The 19,610-nt window shown below is 44.6% G+C and overlaps 1 protein-coding gene across 1 annotated transcript; it reads right to left on the bottom strand.

The window, feature by feature from the left end:
- Positions 1–821: 821 nt before the first annotated feature.
- Positions 822–13,664, bottom strand: PGLYRP3 (peptidoglycan recognition protein 3). Its single transcript, XM_077780161.1, has 8 exons — positions 13,616–13,664; positions 12,371–12,478; positions 11,335–11,536; positions 8,851–8,969; positions 7,288–7,440; positions 5,882–6,080; positions 2,295–2,413; positions 822–1,615 (listed from the first exon to the last, which is right to left on the bottom strand). Exons 1-8 carry the CDS (start codon positions 13,662–13,664, stop codon positions 1,437–1,439), a joined length of 1,128 nt encoding a protein of 375 aa, XP_077636287.1. The 3' UTR covers positions 822–1,436.
- Between the last annotated feature and the right edge of the window lie 5,946 nt (positions 13,665–19,610).

Raw genomic sequence — 19,610 nt, 5'->3', positions numbered from 1 at the left:
AGGAAGGAGCCTCTAGAAGAGAGAGCCCAGGGGATTCTCCTGGAGCTACCTCTGATGGCTGGATAAATCAGGAAGGGGCACTGGGCCTACTTGACCCTCCAGATAAATCACTCCTTCCTCTGCTAACATGCCAGGTGGTCTGAGAACAAATGACAAAAGGACAGCAAATCCAGTAAGATGACAGGGAGAGTTCTGAAAAGAAAAAGGGCTGTAAAATGAGAGACTGTTAAAACATGTCTTGTTAAAGAGACGTAAAACACTCTAAGGGCAAAGACACAGTAAAAATATCAAAGGTGCGGGGGGAGTCCCTATTTCTGGCTACTTCTATTTATCCCTCCCCTTCTTCTTCCTGTCCGTGCTGCCCCACCCCCTTGTTTCCAGATCAGGAGAAACAAGAGCCAGCTGATATACTTCCAGTGAACAGCAAAATACCATCTCCCCCAGATGTAAGTATCTGGCTTCCCTCTGGGCAGTGGGAGACCAGGCCAGGAGGGCTGCAGAGTCCCAGGCTCTGGGTCCCCACTGGGCCCCAAGGCCAGTGGGGACAGCTGGGCAAGGGAACGCTTCAGGCACAGGTGGCTTGCGTGGACACCGCCCCGCTGGGCCTGGAGGAGTACTGTCTCTGCCCTCGGGGAGCTTGGGGAGGACAGGACACAGGACCCTAGAGCCACAGCAACCATTCCAGTCAAGTGGCCAGAGCTGGCTCGGAGCCTCAGACTGGGAGGGGCAAGAACAGAGAAAATGGCAGGATGGGGAACAGCCCCAGAAGGTGTCCCCAAAGAGAGGGGATGGCGGAACAGACTGGAAAGAGAAGCAGGGACTCTACTCACACATTTGTTTATTCATCCACCTCTCCAACAAACATCTGTAGCACATACAAGACTCCAGACGCTGCTGAGGGATCAAGGACATGGGGGCACATGAACCCGGGAACCCTCACAATCCAGTGGAGAGAACAAGCACACCTGTAAGCAATGAGCCCTGAAATAAGGGCTGCGTTCACATGCCCACAAGCGGGTGTGTGAGCAGAGAGGGGTTTTGGGCCTTGACCTGGGTCCTGTGTGCGGCTTGGGGGCTGCTGGGAAGCTGGCAGGGGAAGGTACATGGGGCAGAGGGGCAGCCGGAAAGGGAAAGAGAAGCCAAACCAGGATCAGCCCATCTTCCCACCTGGCTTAGCAGCTGGGAGCCCAGGGGAGGGGAAGGGGAGGGGTGAGGACGGTGGGGCTCACTCAGAGGCCTGGCTATGCCCGGCTCCGGGGTTTGGGGCTGCTGGGGGGTGGTGCTAGCAGGAGAGGAGCATCCTAACCTGAGAAAGGAGGGACAGGATGGGGCTGACTTGGAGGGGACACCAGGTGTTGAGTCAGGATGGGGGGTGAGGACAGGGGAGGCCCAGCAGCCAGGCGGGAGAAGCAGTCTGAGAAGGAGCAGGGGCTCCTTCAGTGTTTGAAATGAGGCCAAGTCTTTATGATGTTGTACAAAGCTTGCCCAGGAGACAGTGTATTGACAATATCACTGTGCCCCACCAGCAGGTAGTTGGGAGTTAAATACCCCTTGTCCACTGCACACTGGATCAGGTTCTGGGCTGCCTCCAGGGCTGCGGCATTGGGCGGCTTTTCTGCAAAACACATTTTATCCATCAATTCGCAGAGTCTCAGTGTTACTTGCTTAGGGAAGGGACAAGCATGTAGATTCCAGTCTCCCTCTGTCCCCACCCCTACCACCACCACCAAATTCAGAGCCAACAAATTCATATTAATTGTGGCAGCCAAGCACAAAGAGAAAACAAAGTCATTTTGTTCTCTGATTCCTCCTTGCAAAGCTCTTTCCAGAAAGATCTAAACTGCGTTGGAAGAGACCTGCAGTACAATACAACACTCCTCAGCATGTACCGTGAGGCAGACTTGGCACCACTGGACCATCCACTATTTTCCCAGAGCAGGCAGTGGGGCTCCCCAACATTGCTTCCATGGTCACCAGGGAGGAGAATACATTTGCCAACTGACCCATAAAAATACCATGTTTGCAAAGGATGGTGTTCTTTCTTGCTTCATGCTTGCCTTGGGTATGGCTATAAAGACAGGGCTGAGTATGGGGACAGGTGGATTTGGGGAAAAGTTCTGCCTGGCAGGGACTCTGGGGGACCTGCATCCTATACTGAGAGTCCACTTTAAAGCTAAAATGTCCTAACCACGCTGCCAGGTACCATAATGTTGTCTTTTCCCCCATGCTTTCCAGACATTGTACATGAAACTTCTTCCCCCCAGAATGCTCTCTGCCCCATGCTCACCCCTTACCTACAAAGTTGCCTATGAAGGCAATTCCTAGGGCAATATCATTGTATCCATAGGTGTGAGAGCCTTGGATATGCCAGCCAACTCCTTCATACACACCACCATCCTGCCCCACCAGGAAGCTGTGGTTGGATAAAGGTAAATAGAGGAAGTCACTTCTGGAAGGAGAATTCGCTTCATTCACTCCTTGAATCATTAATTCATTCTTTCTTGCATTCATCAGGTATAGAGTGAACATGTCTTATGTGCCAGTGTATACAGAGACCAAACAACAACAGCAACAGCAGCAGCAGCAACAAAAACTTCATAGTTGCCGAACCTGAGAAGTAAAGATAATCAAAAGCAATAACAGCAACTTCAGTCCATTCCAACATGGCCTTTGTCCCCACAACTCCACGGAGTCTGACACCACCAAGGTGACCAGTGACTGTCTTGACACTAGAACAATGGAAACTTGTTTTTGTTCTGGTTACATTGACCCTGTTAGCCACTCTCTTTAAATGTTCTCTCCCCAGGGCTTCCAGGAGCCCACACCCTATTTTCCTCTGCTCTGCTGCTCCCCCCACCCAGGGTCCTCTGCCATCCACCTCCCTTTCCTCAAATATGGTGCTCCTCAGGACTCTGGCTTTCCCCTTCTCTCTTGTCACTCAGCATATTCGCCTGGGACAGTTTCCAAGTCCCATGGGCTTTAATTACTATCTATAAAAACTAACATGTCCAAATGAACCCATCTTCTTCTGCAATTTTCTCAGTCAAAATTGTGGACATCATCTGAATGACTCCACCTCTCTCTTTCTCTCCCAGTCCCATCCCATCATTGGTCATGTCTTATCATGATATGTGGCTATATCTCTGACCTTGATTCCTCCACTTCTCTCTACGCCAACTGCCACCTTGCTGTTCCAAGTCACCATCACCTGTTGTCTGGATTACGTCAATAACTCCCTGCCCAGTAGTTCACTTCCTTCTAATCCATTCCTGGAACAGCACCTCGAGTGCTTTTGCTAAAATACAAACCCAATCATGAGGCATGACTTCCAGCTGCCTTTCAGATAGAGTCAGTCTGTCAGGACGAACTCCAAGATCCTCTGATATGGTCCCTGTTGGCTTCTCCAGATTTGCCTCTTACCAGTCCCCTTGCTGAAATGTATTTGTAGTTATGAATTAAGCTCCTTTTAGTTCCTCAAGGATATGCCCTCTCTGGACCCCAGAGCCTAGTACATGCTGCTCCCCTAACCTGAAACACTCCTCACCCTTCTTTGCCTCACTAATCTCCACTCCTTACCCACATCGGAAACTTGATGCCCCTCCCTCTGGAAGCCTTTTCCTGTCACTGCCCACTCTACCAAAGTCTTGTTAGAGGATCATCCTCTGCGTATACTGTTCCTTATCTGTCACGGTGTCTAACACGAAGGATTGTCATTACTGTTCACTGTCTTCTCTGTACTACTCCATGAGGGAAGGAGCCATATCTATCTCGCCAAGCATCAAGCATATAACAGACACACAATAAATACTGGTTAAAATGTTAGCATATGGTGATCAAGAAGGACCTAACTGCAATAAACTATTTGTAAAAATAAAAAAATAAAAAAAAAAAATAAAAAGAAGGACCTAACTGGAGCCCATTCAATGTTAAAGATAACATACCATGAGGCTGGAGTGAAAGGGGGATACCATAAAATCAAGGAAAGAAGATGAAGTCCTTGAAGACTGAATGAAAAAGGAAAACTAACATTCCCTGAGCATCTGGTATTTTCCATTTGGAATTTCCAAATTTATGAACAACTCTCTCTTGTCTGTGCTAAATCATCATAGCAAGACTGTGGGAAATCCTGCAAAATGCAGCAACTATTTCTTTCTGTTTGCAAAGGCTGCTTTTAATTTTTTTAACTAAGTCTTTAATTTTAATTTTGGTATATTTAACATAGAGTGTGATATTAATTTCAGGTGTACAAAATAGTGATTCAACAATTCTATACATTACTCAGTGCTCATCGTAAGTGTACTCTTAATCCCCATCACCTATTTTACCCACCGCCCATCCACCTCCTCTCTGGTAACAAACCATCAGTTTGTTCTCAATAATTAAAAGTATGTTTCTTGGTTTATTTCTCTCTCTTCTTTTTCTTTTGATTATTTGTTATGTTTCTTAAATCCCACTCAAAATTGATTAAATACCTAAATGTGAGACTTGAAACCATAAAAATCCTAGAAGAGAGCATAGGCAGTAATTTCTCTGACATCAGCCATAGCAACATCTTTCTAGATATTGCCTCTCCTAGGGCAAGGAAAACAAAAGCAAAAATAAGCTGTTGGAACTACATCAAAATTAAAAGCTGCAGAACAAAGGAAACAATCAACAAAACTAAAAGACAACCTATGGAATGGAAGAGGATATTTGCAAATGACATATACAATAAATGGTTAGTATCCAAGGTATATAAAGAACTTACACAACTCAACACCAAAAAAAAAAATACATAATCCAATTTAAAATGGGCAGGAGATGTGAACAGACATTTCTTTAAAGAAGACACCCAGATGTCAAAGGCTGCTTTTAAAATGGGAGTTAAAAGGACAAAAGCAACCAGCCCAGAATGACACATATGCAAAGGACACATCTGTACCTGAGACTACAGTTTTATTGTATCAACTCATAGATGAGTAATCGAAATTTGTGATATGCTAAACCTAAATTCTTTCTATAAAAATTCCAAGGCACCTTCCAAGTGGCTTCTGCTATTCCACTAACTTAATGTGTTTCTTTATTATAGACCTGACATTAAAGGAACCAGAAAAGAACATTTTTATTTCACTTTATATCTTCAAATAGATAAGGTATTATTGTCCCTATTGCAGAAATGAGGCAAAAGAGGCCCAGGAAGGTGAAAAGTTTGTGTATCTATAAAATGGGGTAAATAATACCAGAGTTATTACAGGATTCTAACATCAGAGGGGGCAGGTTTGAGGTTGGACCAGACTAAGGATGGGGGTGAGCAAGGCCTGTGACCCTGAGTGGTTGGAGGGGATTGTATAAAAATGCACAATACTCTGATGGCTTTCCATAAGGATCTCATGGTCTTGCTTTATCATTATTGTCACTAATGTCTTTTCAGAGTCTTCCCAAACACTCATAGAGAATATGCACGGGAGAGATAACTAACCCTTAGCTATGGTCTGACTGATTCTCAGTCCAGAGCCTTGCTTGAATAAAATGTGATGTTTTATGTGAAGCACCCACTACTAAAGAAGGGCTCGATAAATATCAGTTCCTTCCCCAGCCTTCCTTCCTACAGTCCTGAAGAAAAGGAGAGCATATTTTCTTTTCTTTTTTTTTAATATTTTTATTTATTTATTTCTAGGAGAGAGAGAGAGACAGAGAGAGACAGCGTGAGCAGGGGAGGGTCAGAGAGAGAGGGAGACACAGACTCTGAAATAGGTCCAGGCTCTGAGCTGGCTGTCAGCACAGAGCCCGACGCGGGGCTCGAACCCACGAACCGCGAGATCATGACCTAAGCGAAAGTCGGAGCTTAACCGACTAAGCCACCCAGGCGCCCCAAGGAGAGCATATTTTCAATCCCACTTACTGATATCCAATGTCACAGAAGTGCTGGGTGTCCATGTGGAAGGACTGTATATCTCGGACACGAATACGGCAGTCCATGGATACATTGCACGTTGTAGCAGCGGTGTGGATGATAATGACATATTTGGCTGGGAGGGTCATTTTAGGGCAGTGTGTCTCTCTGGCTTCCCATACTGACCGCAAGATGATGTTGGGGCAACCTGTGGTAAGGTAAAAAAAAAAACCAAGAGCATGGGAACACACATTGGTCCACTATGGACAAACTCACAATCGCCCAACCTCTGGCACCCATTGCCACTTCCTGATGTGAGCTCTAGATGTGGAATTTAGAAAAGTCCAGATAGAGACTATCTGCGTTACGTGGCTGGAGCCAAGGGACAGAGGCAAAAATTTACAGTTTCTGATAACAACTGTGGAAATCATTATATGAAAAGAAGGGAAAGGACTGTTGATTGTACAGAGGAATGGCCATTTTATTCAAAAGACAAAGTATGCCTACCTGCTTGATGTATTGCAAATGTATGCAAGTGTGTGGACCTATGAAACAGGACAGTGTGCAGAAATCAGTTGTGTCTCTGAACTAATCATGTGTATATGGAAATAGTTCAAAATATATAAAAACTCTACAAATACTAAAAATATCATTATTGAAGACAGTATCCATCTGAAGGCCAGAAACACTTTATTTAAAAAAAAAAAAGGCTTAATAAAAATATCATTGAGTCCAAGAAAAGGCCCACCTCTAGCAGAGAGCTAGATAAATTGTAATGGTTTTAGGTCACTACTTGTCCACTCCAAAATAGCACATGATTTTCATTACCCAACTTCTTGGAATATTCATTCTGATGTCAGTGTTACCTGTTGACTTATTTTTCTCAGTGTTGTGGTCATGTTGCAGGATGGCTGGGTTTTGCACTTAGAATGCTCTGTGTGTGTGTGTGTGTGTGTGTGTGTGTGTAGCTTACCTGGTATACACAAACATGTATAAATGTTTGCCCCATCTCATTCCCATGTTTTCTTTTTCTCCATAACTTTGATGCAATCTGACATCATATGTAGTTTACTTGTTGAGCTCTTCATTTTCTGTCTTTCTTCACTGAAGTGTGCAAATTTGTATTTGTTCACAGCTGTATTCTCAGTTCCTAGAATAGTGCCTCATATTCGGTAAATATCTGTTGCTTGAATGAAAATGTGTGCACATATATATTGATATCAAGAATGGCCTCATGGCTATATCACTCTAGTGGGAAGGAGAGGGGGCCAGGAAGGTGGCCTGTCAGAAATTTTTGGATCTCAGCAGGAGGTGTTCTTGATCCAAGAAGCCAGTGAACACCAATAGGGCACAGCATTCTCTTATGTGGTTGAGCGGTAACTGGGAGGAAAGTGAGGCAAGATTAAGGATCTTACCTTTCCTAGGCATCACTGGCTTTTGAGGGGCCAGACAGACCTCTTCATTCAAGATGAGTGGCTGAATATACCTGGGTGACAGACGACCCTTCTGGATGGCATAGGAGATCAGGTTCTCTGCAGCTGATAAGGCAGCAGGGCTGAGACTGCTTCCTGAAAGAGGATAACATGGAACCAAGAACTGTCAGCAAGACATTCCAGCCTGACTTAGACCTGGGAGAGGATAAGATGTCACCTAACCCTGAATAACTGATAGATGGGAAGAGAGGAAACTAGTCCAGTAGCCAAAATGAGGCCTAAGAGAAAAGTACCTACTTGGACAGAGCTCTTGGAAGTCAGTCAAATTGGTCATCTCTCCCAATTGCCAAACTAGGACTTTATTTATGCTCCAATTCTAGGTGAAAGAGCTGGGCAGCAATTAAAGCTACATGCAAAGGAAGGCCAACTTGACTAAGTCAGGTATGCCCTAGCATGCAAGAAAAGGGAACAGAATTTAGGAGCTCCCACAATCAGGCATGTGGCAAGTGTACTTTATATCCATTAACTCATATACTTCTCACTGAAAACCTCCAAGATAAATGCTATTCCTAGCCTCAGTTGGAAAATGATGATCCTGGAAGGTACCAGTTATTCACCTACTAGCTCTTAACTCTGGTGTTTTTTTTTGTTTGTTTTGTTTTTTGTTTTTTCCTTCTTGAGCTCTCCTCTGTTTTGCAGGGGGCTAGAAACCTCAAGCCACATTTCCCAGAATTCCTTGCTGCCAGCTGTGGCTGGGTTCTGCCACTCCAGCAAGACAGAAGCCATGCTTTTCTGCCTCTGCCATCCATAGGTGTAGACTCAGTGTCATAAAACTTCAAACTCCAGAAGTAATGGTAAGAACTGAGAGCTTAAGCAGTGTCCTGCACACAGGAGTGCAGACCAGAGAGGAAGAAAAGAATAATAAAAATGCCATGTCATAGAATCCAAGAGAACTGATGGGGCATCTGGGTGACTCAGTTGGTTAAGCATCTGACTTTGGCTCAGGTCATGATCTCACAGTTCATGGGTTTGAGGCCCGCATCAGGCTCTGTCTGTGCTGGCAGCTCAGAGCCTGGAGCTTATTTCAGATTGTGTGTCTCCCTCTCTCTCTCTGTCCCTCCCCCAATCATGCTCTGTCTGTCTCTCAAAAGTAAACATTAAAAGAGAGAGAGAGAGGGGCGCCTGGGTGGCTTAGTCGGTTGAGCGTTCGACTTTCGCTTAGGTCATGATCTCACGTTTCGTGGGTTCGAGCCCCGCGTCGGGCTCTGTGCTGACTGCCAGCTCGGAGCCTGGAGCCTATTTCAGAGTCTGTGACTCCCTCTCTCTCTGACCCTCCCCTGCTCGTGCTGTCTCTCTCTCTCTCTCCTAGAAATAAACAAAACATTAAAAAAATTAAAAAAAAAAAAAAGAGAGAGAGAGAGAGAAGGGTGATGGTCAGAGAGGATGAATATGTTGTAGACTGGAGAAACAAGAGTGTGAAGATGAGGGAGTGAAGGAAGAGAGTGTGGAAAACTCTGGCAGAGGGTCTGAGGAGACAACCATTACCAATCTTATTGCCAAAGAAGGCGATTCCCAGGGAGATGTTGTTGTAGCCCTGGGTGTGCACGCCTTGGATGTCCCAGCCGACACCTTCATACACCCTGCCATCGTCTCCAACCAGGAAGCTGCAAGCAAGGGAACATGGATTTAATGTAAATTAAAGAAGACCTCTCACCCACCCTTACAGTGGAAAAGGGTTCTAGAGGCTCATCAATAAGTACTATGCTTTAAGTACCTAACATTGGGACATAAATAACCCTTTTAGATTTCTAAGAGATGTGGGAATATACTTTAAATTACGTTGTGACTTAACTTACATGTGTTTCCCAAAACCTCACTTTAAAAATACTTAGTTGGCAAACTGAGGGCAGATGGGGTGGGGGAGAGGGGAAGTGGGGTGATGGGCATAGAGGAGGGCACTTGTGGGGATGAGCACTGGGTGTTATTTGGAAACCAATTTGACAATGAACTATTAAAAATAATTATTGAATAGAGTTTACTGTGGGAAAATACAGTAGTTTTCAATAATTTGCTTTTTACCTCCTAAAATAATCTTGGAAAACCATGTACCTTCCAAGTTGACAAGTGCTTTTATTGTTATGTTTAAATTGTTGCAAAGGACAGAACTTCAAGTACGTTAAAAATATATAATTTAAAAATAAAACCCCTTTATATATATTTGATAAAATCTAAAAAATCTAAATAAATAAATAGATAAATAAAAATACTTAACTTGGTTCTGGGGCACCAGGGTGGCTCAGTCAGCTAAATGTCTGGCTTCGGCTCAGGCCATGATCTCATAGCTCATGGGTTCGAACCTGCATCTGTGCTGACAGCTCAGAGCCTGGAGCCTGCTTCAGGTTCTGTGTCTCCCTCCCTCTCTCTCTCTCTTTCTGCCCCTCCCCTACTCACGCTCTGTCTCTCTCAAAAGTAAATAGACATTTTTTAAAAATTAAAAAAAATAATAGGCTGGTTCAAAGTGGAAGTCAAATGTGTGACTCTTAAACACCTGAGGAAATTATTTCAACACTTTCCCAGGGCAATGAAAATTCATCTATCCTATTTTTAAATTACAGGAGAAAGCACATAAACACTTCAAATAAACAACTGGAATTCAGGAATCCCTTAATATTGGCTTTTCCTTCAGTTTCTCCTTAGGAATACCTGTAAGCTCTTCTTTATCACAAAAATTTGTTTAGAATATTCCTTTTTTCCAGTTTCTTTTAAAAACAATGTATCTATTCTTTTGTTCTACTTCCTCCCACCTTTCTGTCTCTCTATAATTTTCTTACCCTCCACTTCCCAACCACACTCCAGAAATTATGCTTTCACTGCTCTTGCCACATTCTAGTTTTCATAGACTGTGAGTTTCCACAGCACATGGAGCACAGAAAGAACACTTTCTCGAGGTTGCCTGAAGGCCCTGAATGAAAGTGAGCCCACCTCCTGCACTGCACTGATGTGGCCTGGGGGTCAGCTGGGGCCTCCGTATGCCCACTGATCTGGGCAGACTTTGCTGCCCAGACTTTCAGTAGGTGCGTCTGCCACTCTGCAGCAGCCTTTCATTAGTCTAATGTGAACAGCCACTTATGGCAACAGTACAAACTGGAGATTATGTGTGCCTATATACACGTCTTCCCTTAAAAATTTTTTGAAGTTTATTTTTATTTATTTTGAGGGAGAGTGTGTGTGTGCACGCATAGGGAGGGGCAGAGAGAGAGGAAGAGAGAGAATCTCAAGCAGGCTCCCCAATGACTCAAGGCTCCATCTCACAAACCATGAGATCATGACCTGAGCTGAAAACAAGTCAGATGCTGAACTGCCACCCAGGTGCTCCTATCCTCATTATTAAGGGGAAAAGAAGAGGTTCTGGGTCTCCACTAATAATTCTAAGGACCTCTCCATACCCCACACTTGTTTTAACATGGGGTTCTCCCCTCTCAGTCCCCACCATGATCGATCGGACCTCAGTGGGAGGTGGCTTTCCAAGGAAGGAACCCCGTGGGAGAGTGCTGCTCACTGCCTGCGTGTAGACTGCTGGAGCAGCAGGCACTCTGTGAACAGTTCTAGTTCCACACTCCCTAATGGAACAAATTCTCTGCGTTGTCTAATCATGGCACCCTTACCTTTGACACGGGGGTGGTGATGTTTCTCATTCCTCAGAGTGGATGGGAGGGCCTAGGTAATGCTTATGAAGATCTTTGTAAACTGTGATGTTCTGGGGCCTCCGAGAGCAACTGTAGTTACTACACAACCTCCCTTACGTGTTCTGGGGCCCCTCCGGTGTCCAAGGCCACCTGTGAATAAATGGCTCAGAGCCAACCCTCCTAAATGCCTCTGAGGATTCTGGATTTTGTTCATTTGTTTTAACCTTTTTTACTCATTATAAGAACAACACGAGTGGGATGGTGGGAAACTAGACAAGGGAAATTGAGTGGCCCCCTCAGAGGTCGACTGGAATGTGGTTTGAGGACCCACCCATTCTCTTACTTGTAGGCCACATCGCACCAGCCTCTGGTGTAGACAGAATGGGACTGAAGGCCCCGAAGCCTCTGGCTGCAAACATCCTGCTCCTGGCACTCCATCCCTGTGAGCTGGTTTGTGATGACATAGGCCACAGGTGGGGTCAGCTGGGCCCTGCAGGTCAGTGACCTTGCTCCCCACTCCTTGCGGGAGACAATGGTGGGAGCTTCTGCAAGGGGACCACAGGATGCATACATATAGCAGGAACTATTATTCCTTCTGCAGGCCTGGGAGAGTCCCCTGGAGGCCATCACCACCCCCAGCCTGCCCTCTCCATGTCCATACCCTGTTCTGGCTAAAACCAGTCCCCATGCAGACTCTACCAGCCTCAAAGGTAAAGCTGTCTTGTTTTTCATATACTCCCTCATTGTATATCCTAAAGGACAAATCCCCCTCGGCCCCACCCTGGCCTGCTGCGCACTCCTCACCTCCTGAAGGCAGCCCCTGTGACACTCTGTGCTAATGGGGGCTCTGGGCTGCCATCTCTTAACGCACCTCAGTATGAATGCATTGTCCTCACTGGCACTTGCCCTGGGTCTCTGACCTGTCTTTTGTCTGGACCTCCCCTCAGAATGGCGACTCTCTGAGGAAAGCTCTGCCTCACTCCTCAGATTAGAGCCCTTAGGAAGTTCCCTGAGTGTCAAGGTACCTGTCTTTCTTCCATGTGAAAATGCACTGTGGGCAGGGCTGAGAGACCCACACAGGACCCCAGGACCCCTGAGGGCTCATTTACTATCTTCATGTTGGAAGCACCTGGGAGCTTTCTGAGGGATAGGGTGTCTCTATTCTTCTACTGATAGCTGGGGACTGGGGGCCTTGTTCTTGGTCCCTGGGTTTTCCCTCCTTCCTGAAATCCACCTTTGCCTGAGGAGTCAGGACGATCTATGGGAGTCATTGACAGATGAGCCTTGTGGGATTCAATGCCACCTACCAACCCAGCCCAGGCATAATTAAGTCCTGAGAAACACTGCTGGCCACCGGAGCTAACCCCAAAACACCTCACCATTTCGACTCTTGTGAATGAGCTGAGAGATGCCAACAAACAAGTCCAGAAGCCCCTCTGACAATCCGCTGGCTTGGGTTTCATTCCAGGAGAACAGTGGGGAATCCCCTGCAAAGGAAAATTGCACTTAGTGCTGGACCTCGGAAAATACCTCGACCAGTGAAGAAGCATGGACTTGACATCCCCACCCCAAAGCCCACAGCCTCTCTACTCCCCCAAGTTCCCTGACATCTTCTAGGATTCAACACAAACGAGAACTACAGATGCTTCTGGCTTCACCCCACCTCTCCCTCTCACATCTGTCCCAGTGAGGCCTTTATCCCCTCCCAAATTCCCTCCATTCCAGGGCCACTGCCATCTCTCCTGCCCCCTCGTCTGAGCAGCTCTAGTTCTCCTGGCTCACCTACATACCTATGCTCAGATCAGAGGGTCACATAACAAGGTGGTCATCATTATTTGGTGGTAACATGTACACATGTATCAAGCATGTATTGATCCAGATAAGGTTCTTGAAATACAGAAATTTGCAGATTGTTGTGACTGTCCTAACAAACTAGATTTTTGAGATAAGATTAATTAAGGATTAGTCATCATCAACATGCTTCTTCTGCCTGTTCAGAACCAGAGATCATAGGAGCAAAATCTATAGCAGCAGTGTCACCTACATCACCTCCCACAGGCCAGCTCTCTAGTTTACAAAGCACTTTCAAGAGTCTTATCAGATTTGTGGCTTAAAACAAGTATATGTGATAGGCAAAGAAAATTAACTACTCCCTCAACACAAAGGAGAAACTAAGGCTCAGAGAGGTTAAGTTACTTGTCTAAGATGATATGCGGTTAAGCCATGGACTTGGATTCAAACCTAGGTTGTCTGACCCAAGCTGCATTCACTGCCACTATACTCAGTGGCATCCCCAAAGCTGTCAGATGACCTTGGATAAGTCACTGCTGCAATGGAGCCCAGCTTGTATCTTTGTCTATAAGTCAAGGTCACTAAGGGTCTCCATTCTGTCCTTCTGTGAAATCAACAGGAGCAAATTATGACCATGACACTAAGACCAAGGTGTGCTAGGCAGGCTGGGGAGACTACTGAGGACTGGAGCCACTCTCAGCAGGGCAGGGGACACCTGAGCTAGGCACTAATGGGGAGAAAGGACTGGCCAGAAGGAGCAATCAATGAGCGATGAAGAGGATAACTTACAAATAGTACCAAAAGCACTTCTGACCCAATGAAAGAAAACTCACCCCCGACCCGGAAATCCTGAGCAGAGAAGATAAGAAGCAACAGCAGCATCCTCATCCTCATGTGGTTCCAGGGTGCCAACAGGGTTAGTGTGGAGCTTGGCCCTGGGAAAGATGCTGACAGTTAACCCAGCTATGCTCACTACTCAGACAGGGCACTGCATGGCACCTCTGCCTGCTTCTCTACCAAACTGAGAGCCAGCACCTGCCTAGGGGTCTCAGGGTCTCCAGCACAGAGGCTGACCCTCAACAGGTGCTCAGTAAAGGTGAGGGTGCTAACAGCTCTTGCCCAAAGTTACCCAACCAGTAGTGGCAGATCAGGATTCATACCCAGATATGACTCCACAGCTTCTGCCTGGAATTTCCCCACAGTCTATCCAAGTTTCTGATGCTGGAGATTCTCAACATGGGCCCAAGAGGTTAAACCCCAGGATCTCTGTGGTCCTTTCTGACTGCAGGAATCTTTCTGGATCTCTTGGGAAGGAATGAATTGCTTGTTTATGCTCAATCAAAATGAAATACCAGTTCCCTAAGATGACAACCAAAACATCAACTTTTCTCCTGGTTATCCTACTGAGAAATGATAGAGGGAATTTTCAGATAAAATGAGGTATAGCATTACCCTCCAGAGTTTTCATATTATAATCAATAGTCCCCAGATGGAAAATGTTTAGAACCATAGTTTAAGACCTGAGCATATAGAAGCTTCCTGGATAAGATCAAGCAATCTCTTGGTGAGTAACACCCAGGACTCCATTCGTTTGGGAAAAACTGTCACTGAGGATGAAATGAGCCCACTGCAGATGACAGCAGGTACCTAATAAGCATGTGGGAAAGTGTTCAGCCTTCCTTTTTAGCCAAATGAGAAGTAAGGATTAATTTGTCCAGTATGGAAGCCCTGTGGCTGGCCTCCCAGAAAACAAGTTGGCCTTTTGCAAAGCTATTTAGAAACCAGCAATCAATTCTGGTCAACAGGAGCTTTGGATCCTGGTCCCTTGCTCATTGTACTTTCCCAACCATGAGTGTTTAAGTGGCAAATGCTGTCCTGAGCATGTCATATCACACAGCTGAAATTGCAAGGCTTGAGCCCAGCCCCTCATCACACCGGGGCAGAGACTAGTGGCACCTCCCGCCCCTATCTCCAATCACAAACACTGAGATGGCAGGATTGCCTGGTGTCAGGGTTCATCGGCCTTGGTTCACACTGCTCTGCATTCTGTATCCTTAAAATAAAGATGCAATAGAACAGGGGCCAAGTGAGACATAACCAATAGGGATTCAGAGCTAGACAGAAAGGAAAGAAATTGAGTAGAGTTAACTCCAGGACCCACAACCTTGGCAAGAAAGACCCAGGCATGGTTGAACTAAACTCATTTAGTAGAATTTAAAATAGAAATTTTTTTATTTGGGGGAAGAGTTCAAGAAGGAAGATCAAGGAACTTTCTCTACATTGTTAACATTTTAACTAGATAGAGTCTAGTCCCTTCCAAGGGAGAGGGCTTCTCGACAAGAGACACACTCACACCCACACTCAGAAATACCTGTGGGTCCCGTGCTGTCCCAGCTCCACAGGTCAGGGTGCAGGTGGCCCCCACTTTATTAGCTGGCAATTCCTTCCTTCAGACTTGGCTTCTGGCCCTGCCCTCCTTCTCCAGCTGCCACCTCCCAGGCCTTCAGGATGCCTCTCACCAGAGGGCACTCCCTCCCTGTAAGGGAGCAGTTGGGCCCTGGCTTTCTGGAGAAAAGAAGAACACCTAGATTCCTAATAGAAGGTGGAGAGAGGGCAGAGTTCTGAGGCTCTCAGCAGAACTGAGAAGCAGGGCAACCAAAGTAATTGGGAGAGACCAGACTCAAGCTGAGAGCAAGGCCTCACCCTGTGAATAAACCCAAGTACCGCCTCCCTGGGAAAGGACATGATTGCCCAAGGCTCCCTGAGCTTGTTTCCTAATCCCCAGACTCTGGAAAGCCCAGCCAACCCATCATCTGCGGACTTTTTTACCTTGGAGGCAGATCTGCTCCAGGAGTGTCAAGGCTGTAGATGGAAGTCATTCAACAACACCCCACCCTATCCTGCCTATACCACCTGGGCCACCAGCAGGGGTAGGATGGGGGCAAAGAAATAAAAAGCTACGTTCCAGGAGGCAGTGCATAATGTGCCATCATTATTAGACCTTCTTTGACTCTGTGGCCAGGTGGGCCATGCATCCACTACCTCCACCTCAGTATCAAACTGAAACAAATACCTTAAGAAGCATCCTGTAAATCAAAGCTCTCCACCTCTTCACTCACTCCAGACAGTCATCTCAGTCTTCAGCTCTGGTCTCCAAGAATCCCCTTCTCTGAGGAGAGATCTTCTCTGAAGAGGTCTGTAGATAAGACTTTCCTGTCATTCTCTGCCAAGAGTACTTGAGTTGCAGTCACCTGAAATGTGACTACTCAGACCAGAGATCTTGAAAAGCACACTGCCCACTTGAGATTCTACTTGGATAGCCACTATGTTCTACACACTGGGCTCTGTTAAAAAAAAAAAAAATTCATCTGAGTACACTTGAAGACCTAACTGGCTTTATTAAATGATCCTCAAATCAGGTAGCATTCCATCTAGCAAGAAGAGGGGAACTCTAAGGACTTGTACAAAATGAAAGGTAGATGTTACATTCTTAATATAAAAAAATATTAGGGCTATCAAAAGAGATTTCAGATCATTCATGACTACCAAGTTTAAAGGTTTCAGAGAAAAAGTACCACAGAATTTGCTAGAAAAAATATTAGTATCTTTTGAGGAGAACTCTTAAGTATTCTATATGTATTTGCAGCATTATTGTATTTTGGCTATGTCACACCTTCAAATCAAAATCATCTTATTGGGGTGCCTGACTGACTCAGTTGGTAGAGCATGGGACTCATGATTTTGAGTAGAGTTTACCTGGGGGTAGAGTTTACTTTAAAAAAAAAAACTAAAAATTAAAAAAAATCACATTCATTCAATTAATTTGCACACAATTATAAGGAATTTACTCTAGGTAAAAATCATTATCCAAGTATAGTTAAAACAAGAATCAAATTCACTTTCAAGGAGTTAATAATATAGTGTGGGACACTGACTCAAACACCAATAATAATGATGACAATGAGGTGAAATATGAAGATCCATCTTGACTGTAAAGTGATATATAAGTTAGGGAATTACAAGGAGGAATGAGGAGGCCAGGAATGGGTTATTATGTCAGGAACTGAAATTAAAATTAAAATATTAAATAAGCTAAAAACTATATCCCTGTAGTTTCATGCTTAGGCTCAACAATGTAATGAAATGTTGGGAAAGGGAATTGTTAGAAGTACCAGAGATCAGGAATATAAAAGGAATTGTCAGGACTCTCAATTTGGCAGTGGATGTAGTCCCCGGAGATGAGGAGCTCTGTGACTAGTGAGAAATGGGGTGAAATCAGGAGAAGGCATGTGGAGTTGATAAGGTTTAAGAAAGCAAGACAACAGAAGTGTTCTCAGCATGAATGTCAAAGCAGCCTGGAGGCCACAGGGATAATCAGATCTTGATCTGGACGGAGCCCAAAGGGTAGGACCCTGGTCTGAAGACACCTTTAGGTCATGAAGAGTATGCTGAGACCTTGGGATAAACAAAAGACAAGGCAGAATGTATAGACAGTGATGGTGTTGGACAGTGTCATGGAGTTTGCAGATAATCATAACAGATAATATATTGAGGTTACAGAAAGTACTCTGGAAGCAGACATGGGATGAAGGGAGAGCATGAAGAGGCAGAGGGTTGGAATTTATTCTTCATCAGGCTAGACTTAAGATCCACCCCTGACAGCCTGTAACTCTTCTCCAGCCTGTAACTCTTCTCCAGCCATGGATCCTCTGTGCAGGAGAGGGGAGGTCAATGTACACAGACAGGATCGGGGTGTCTTCTGCTGGTAGTAGCAAGTAAACCTGAACTCATAAAATGGTAAAGAGATAACAGCACAGAATACTTCAAGGTTCACAGTGCCATGACCAGTGGAGTCCAGAATATCTTGTGGTCTGGCCCCCATGGCTGGGTCTCTCCTCATGAGAAGTCAGGGGACTGAGTCAATCATCTGTCTCTTTCTCCTCACTCCATGACCTCTAGAGATAAAAACTGAATTTTTTGCCTCTCCAAAAGCAAAATGCTCACCTTTAAGTAAAGACATTTTGACATTTTGATTCGTTAGTTTGTTTTCAGTGTCCTAAGTTTTTATTTGCAATGAAAATTCTCATCCCTTCTCAAACTACCCAAGCCCCAAGGTGTCCTATTATCATCTTCACTTGACATATAAGTGAACTGAGAGAATTAATGTGTGAATTTAGCCTCAGGAACCAGGATCTAAACAATTCTCCCACACTGTCTGAAGTGATGGGCACACTCTGAGCTGCCTATAGGTCTCAGACCCTTCTCCCATCATGGGTAACCCATGTCCAGCAGCGTCCTTTATGTAATCACACTGAAAGGTCAGTGCTAAAGAACGCTATGTGGGTCAATAACTGGCTTGTGTCTTATAGGTCACCAAATGCCAGAAAATTCACACCTGACATGGGAACAAAACTAACAAGACCATCTTGGTTTAGTTTCTTTACTATTTGGTCATTCATTCCTATTCTTTGTATAGGAAGAGCAGAATAGGTCCTTTATTTCTCTCTCTCTCTCTCTCTTTTTACAGGTTTTCAAATAAAGACATGGATTCACAGAAACAGGCCCATAAATACAGAGCACAAAGTGGTGGTCATCAGAAGAGAGGGGGTGGGGGATGGGCAAATTAGGTGAAGAAGATTAAGAGGTATACACTTCCAATTATAAAATAAATGAGTCACAGGACGAAAAATACAGCACAGAGAATACTGTAATCACACTGTATGGTGATAGATGATAACTACTTATCAGGATGAGCACAACATAATGTATAGAATTATCAAATTGCCATATTAAATACCTGAAACTAATATAATACTATATGTCAATAATACATCAATTAGAAGAGAAAGTGAATACAGATGGTCTTCTGGGATTTTTCAAAGATAACCAGTTAGGCCTTTTGAATCATAATGAATTTGTGGATTTAAAATTAAGAAGCCCAGACGCATTGCAGTAACTGTTGCTGTCAATTCTCAAATCATCCCACTGAGTAGATATTATTCAAATTCTCTCATCAAGCAGTGGGTATCTCTCAAAATTTTTTGACCCAATCTGAGAAACATTTTATTGTTTTATCACTATCTGATATGAGAAAATATATATTTCCTATCCCAGACTTGGAACCAGTCATTTCTCCAAGAAACTTTGATTTCTTTTATTGGAAAATAGTACTTTAAGCTCAGAGTCAGGATGCTAACATATTGCTACTTGATCATTTTCTAGGCATCTTCAGCGGGCAATGGCAAAGAAAAATTTTAAGATGAAACACCTCATAGGTTTACCAGTACTTCATGAGCTTATCCAGATGTTTTCTTTTTTCAGTGGGCATTGGTGGTATAGTATTGAGCATAGCTGCCTTCCAGATGTTTTTTTTAATGTTAATAGTGTGCATTTTATATTTATGAATTGATTTAAAAATGTCTATATTCGATCCATTAAAATTTACCCTAATGAGCAAATTTCATACAAAAAAAAAAACTTTCGATTTTTNGTTGATGGACACTTAGGTTCTTTCCATGTTTTGGCTACTGTTGAGAGAGCATTTGGGTCCATGTGCCCGTATGCATCAGTACTCCTGTATCCCCTGGGTAAATTCCTAGCAGTGTTATTGCTGGGTCATAGGGGAGTTATGTTGTTAGTTTTCTGAGGAACCTCCACACTGTTTTCCAGAGGGGTTGCACCAGTTTACATTCCCACCAACAGTGTAGGAGGGTGCCCATTTCTCCACATCCTCACCAGCATCTAGAGTCTCCTGATTTGTTCATTTTAGCCACTCTGACCAGCGTCAGGTGGTATCTCACTGTGGTTTTGATTTGTATTTCCCTGATG

Source organism: Crocuta crocuta, unplaced genomic scaffold (assembly GCF_008692635.1).
Source record: "Crocuta crocuta isolate KB4526 unplaced genomic scaffold, BGI_CrCroc_1.0 scaffold364, whole genome shotgun sequence".
NCBI lineage: Eukaryota > Metazoa > Chordata > Mammalia > Carnivora > Hyaenidae > Crocuta > Crocuta crocuta.
Note: the sequence above shows the minus strand (reverse complement) of the source record. Positions and strands in the feature narration are given on the sequence as shown.

Bases quoted from the DNA above. Each gene is read 5' to 3' on its own strand.
- PGLYRP3 (XM_077780161.1), bottom strand. From the start codon at position 13,664: ATGCTGCTGTTGCTTCTTATCTTCTCTGCTCAGGATTTCCGGGTCGGG. The intron at 7,441-8,850 runs GTAATGGTTGTC...ATCCTCTTTCAG, and splicing joins CTTCTTTGGCAATAAGATTG to GAAGCAGTCTCAGCCCTGCT. The intron at 1,616-2,294 runs GTAAGGGGTGAG...TGTGTTTTGCAG, and splicing joins CTTCATAGGCAACTTTGTAG to AAAAGCCGCCCAATGCCGCA.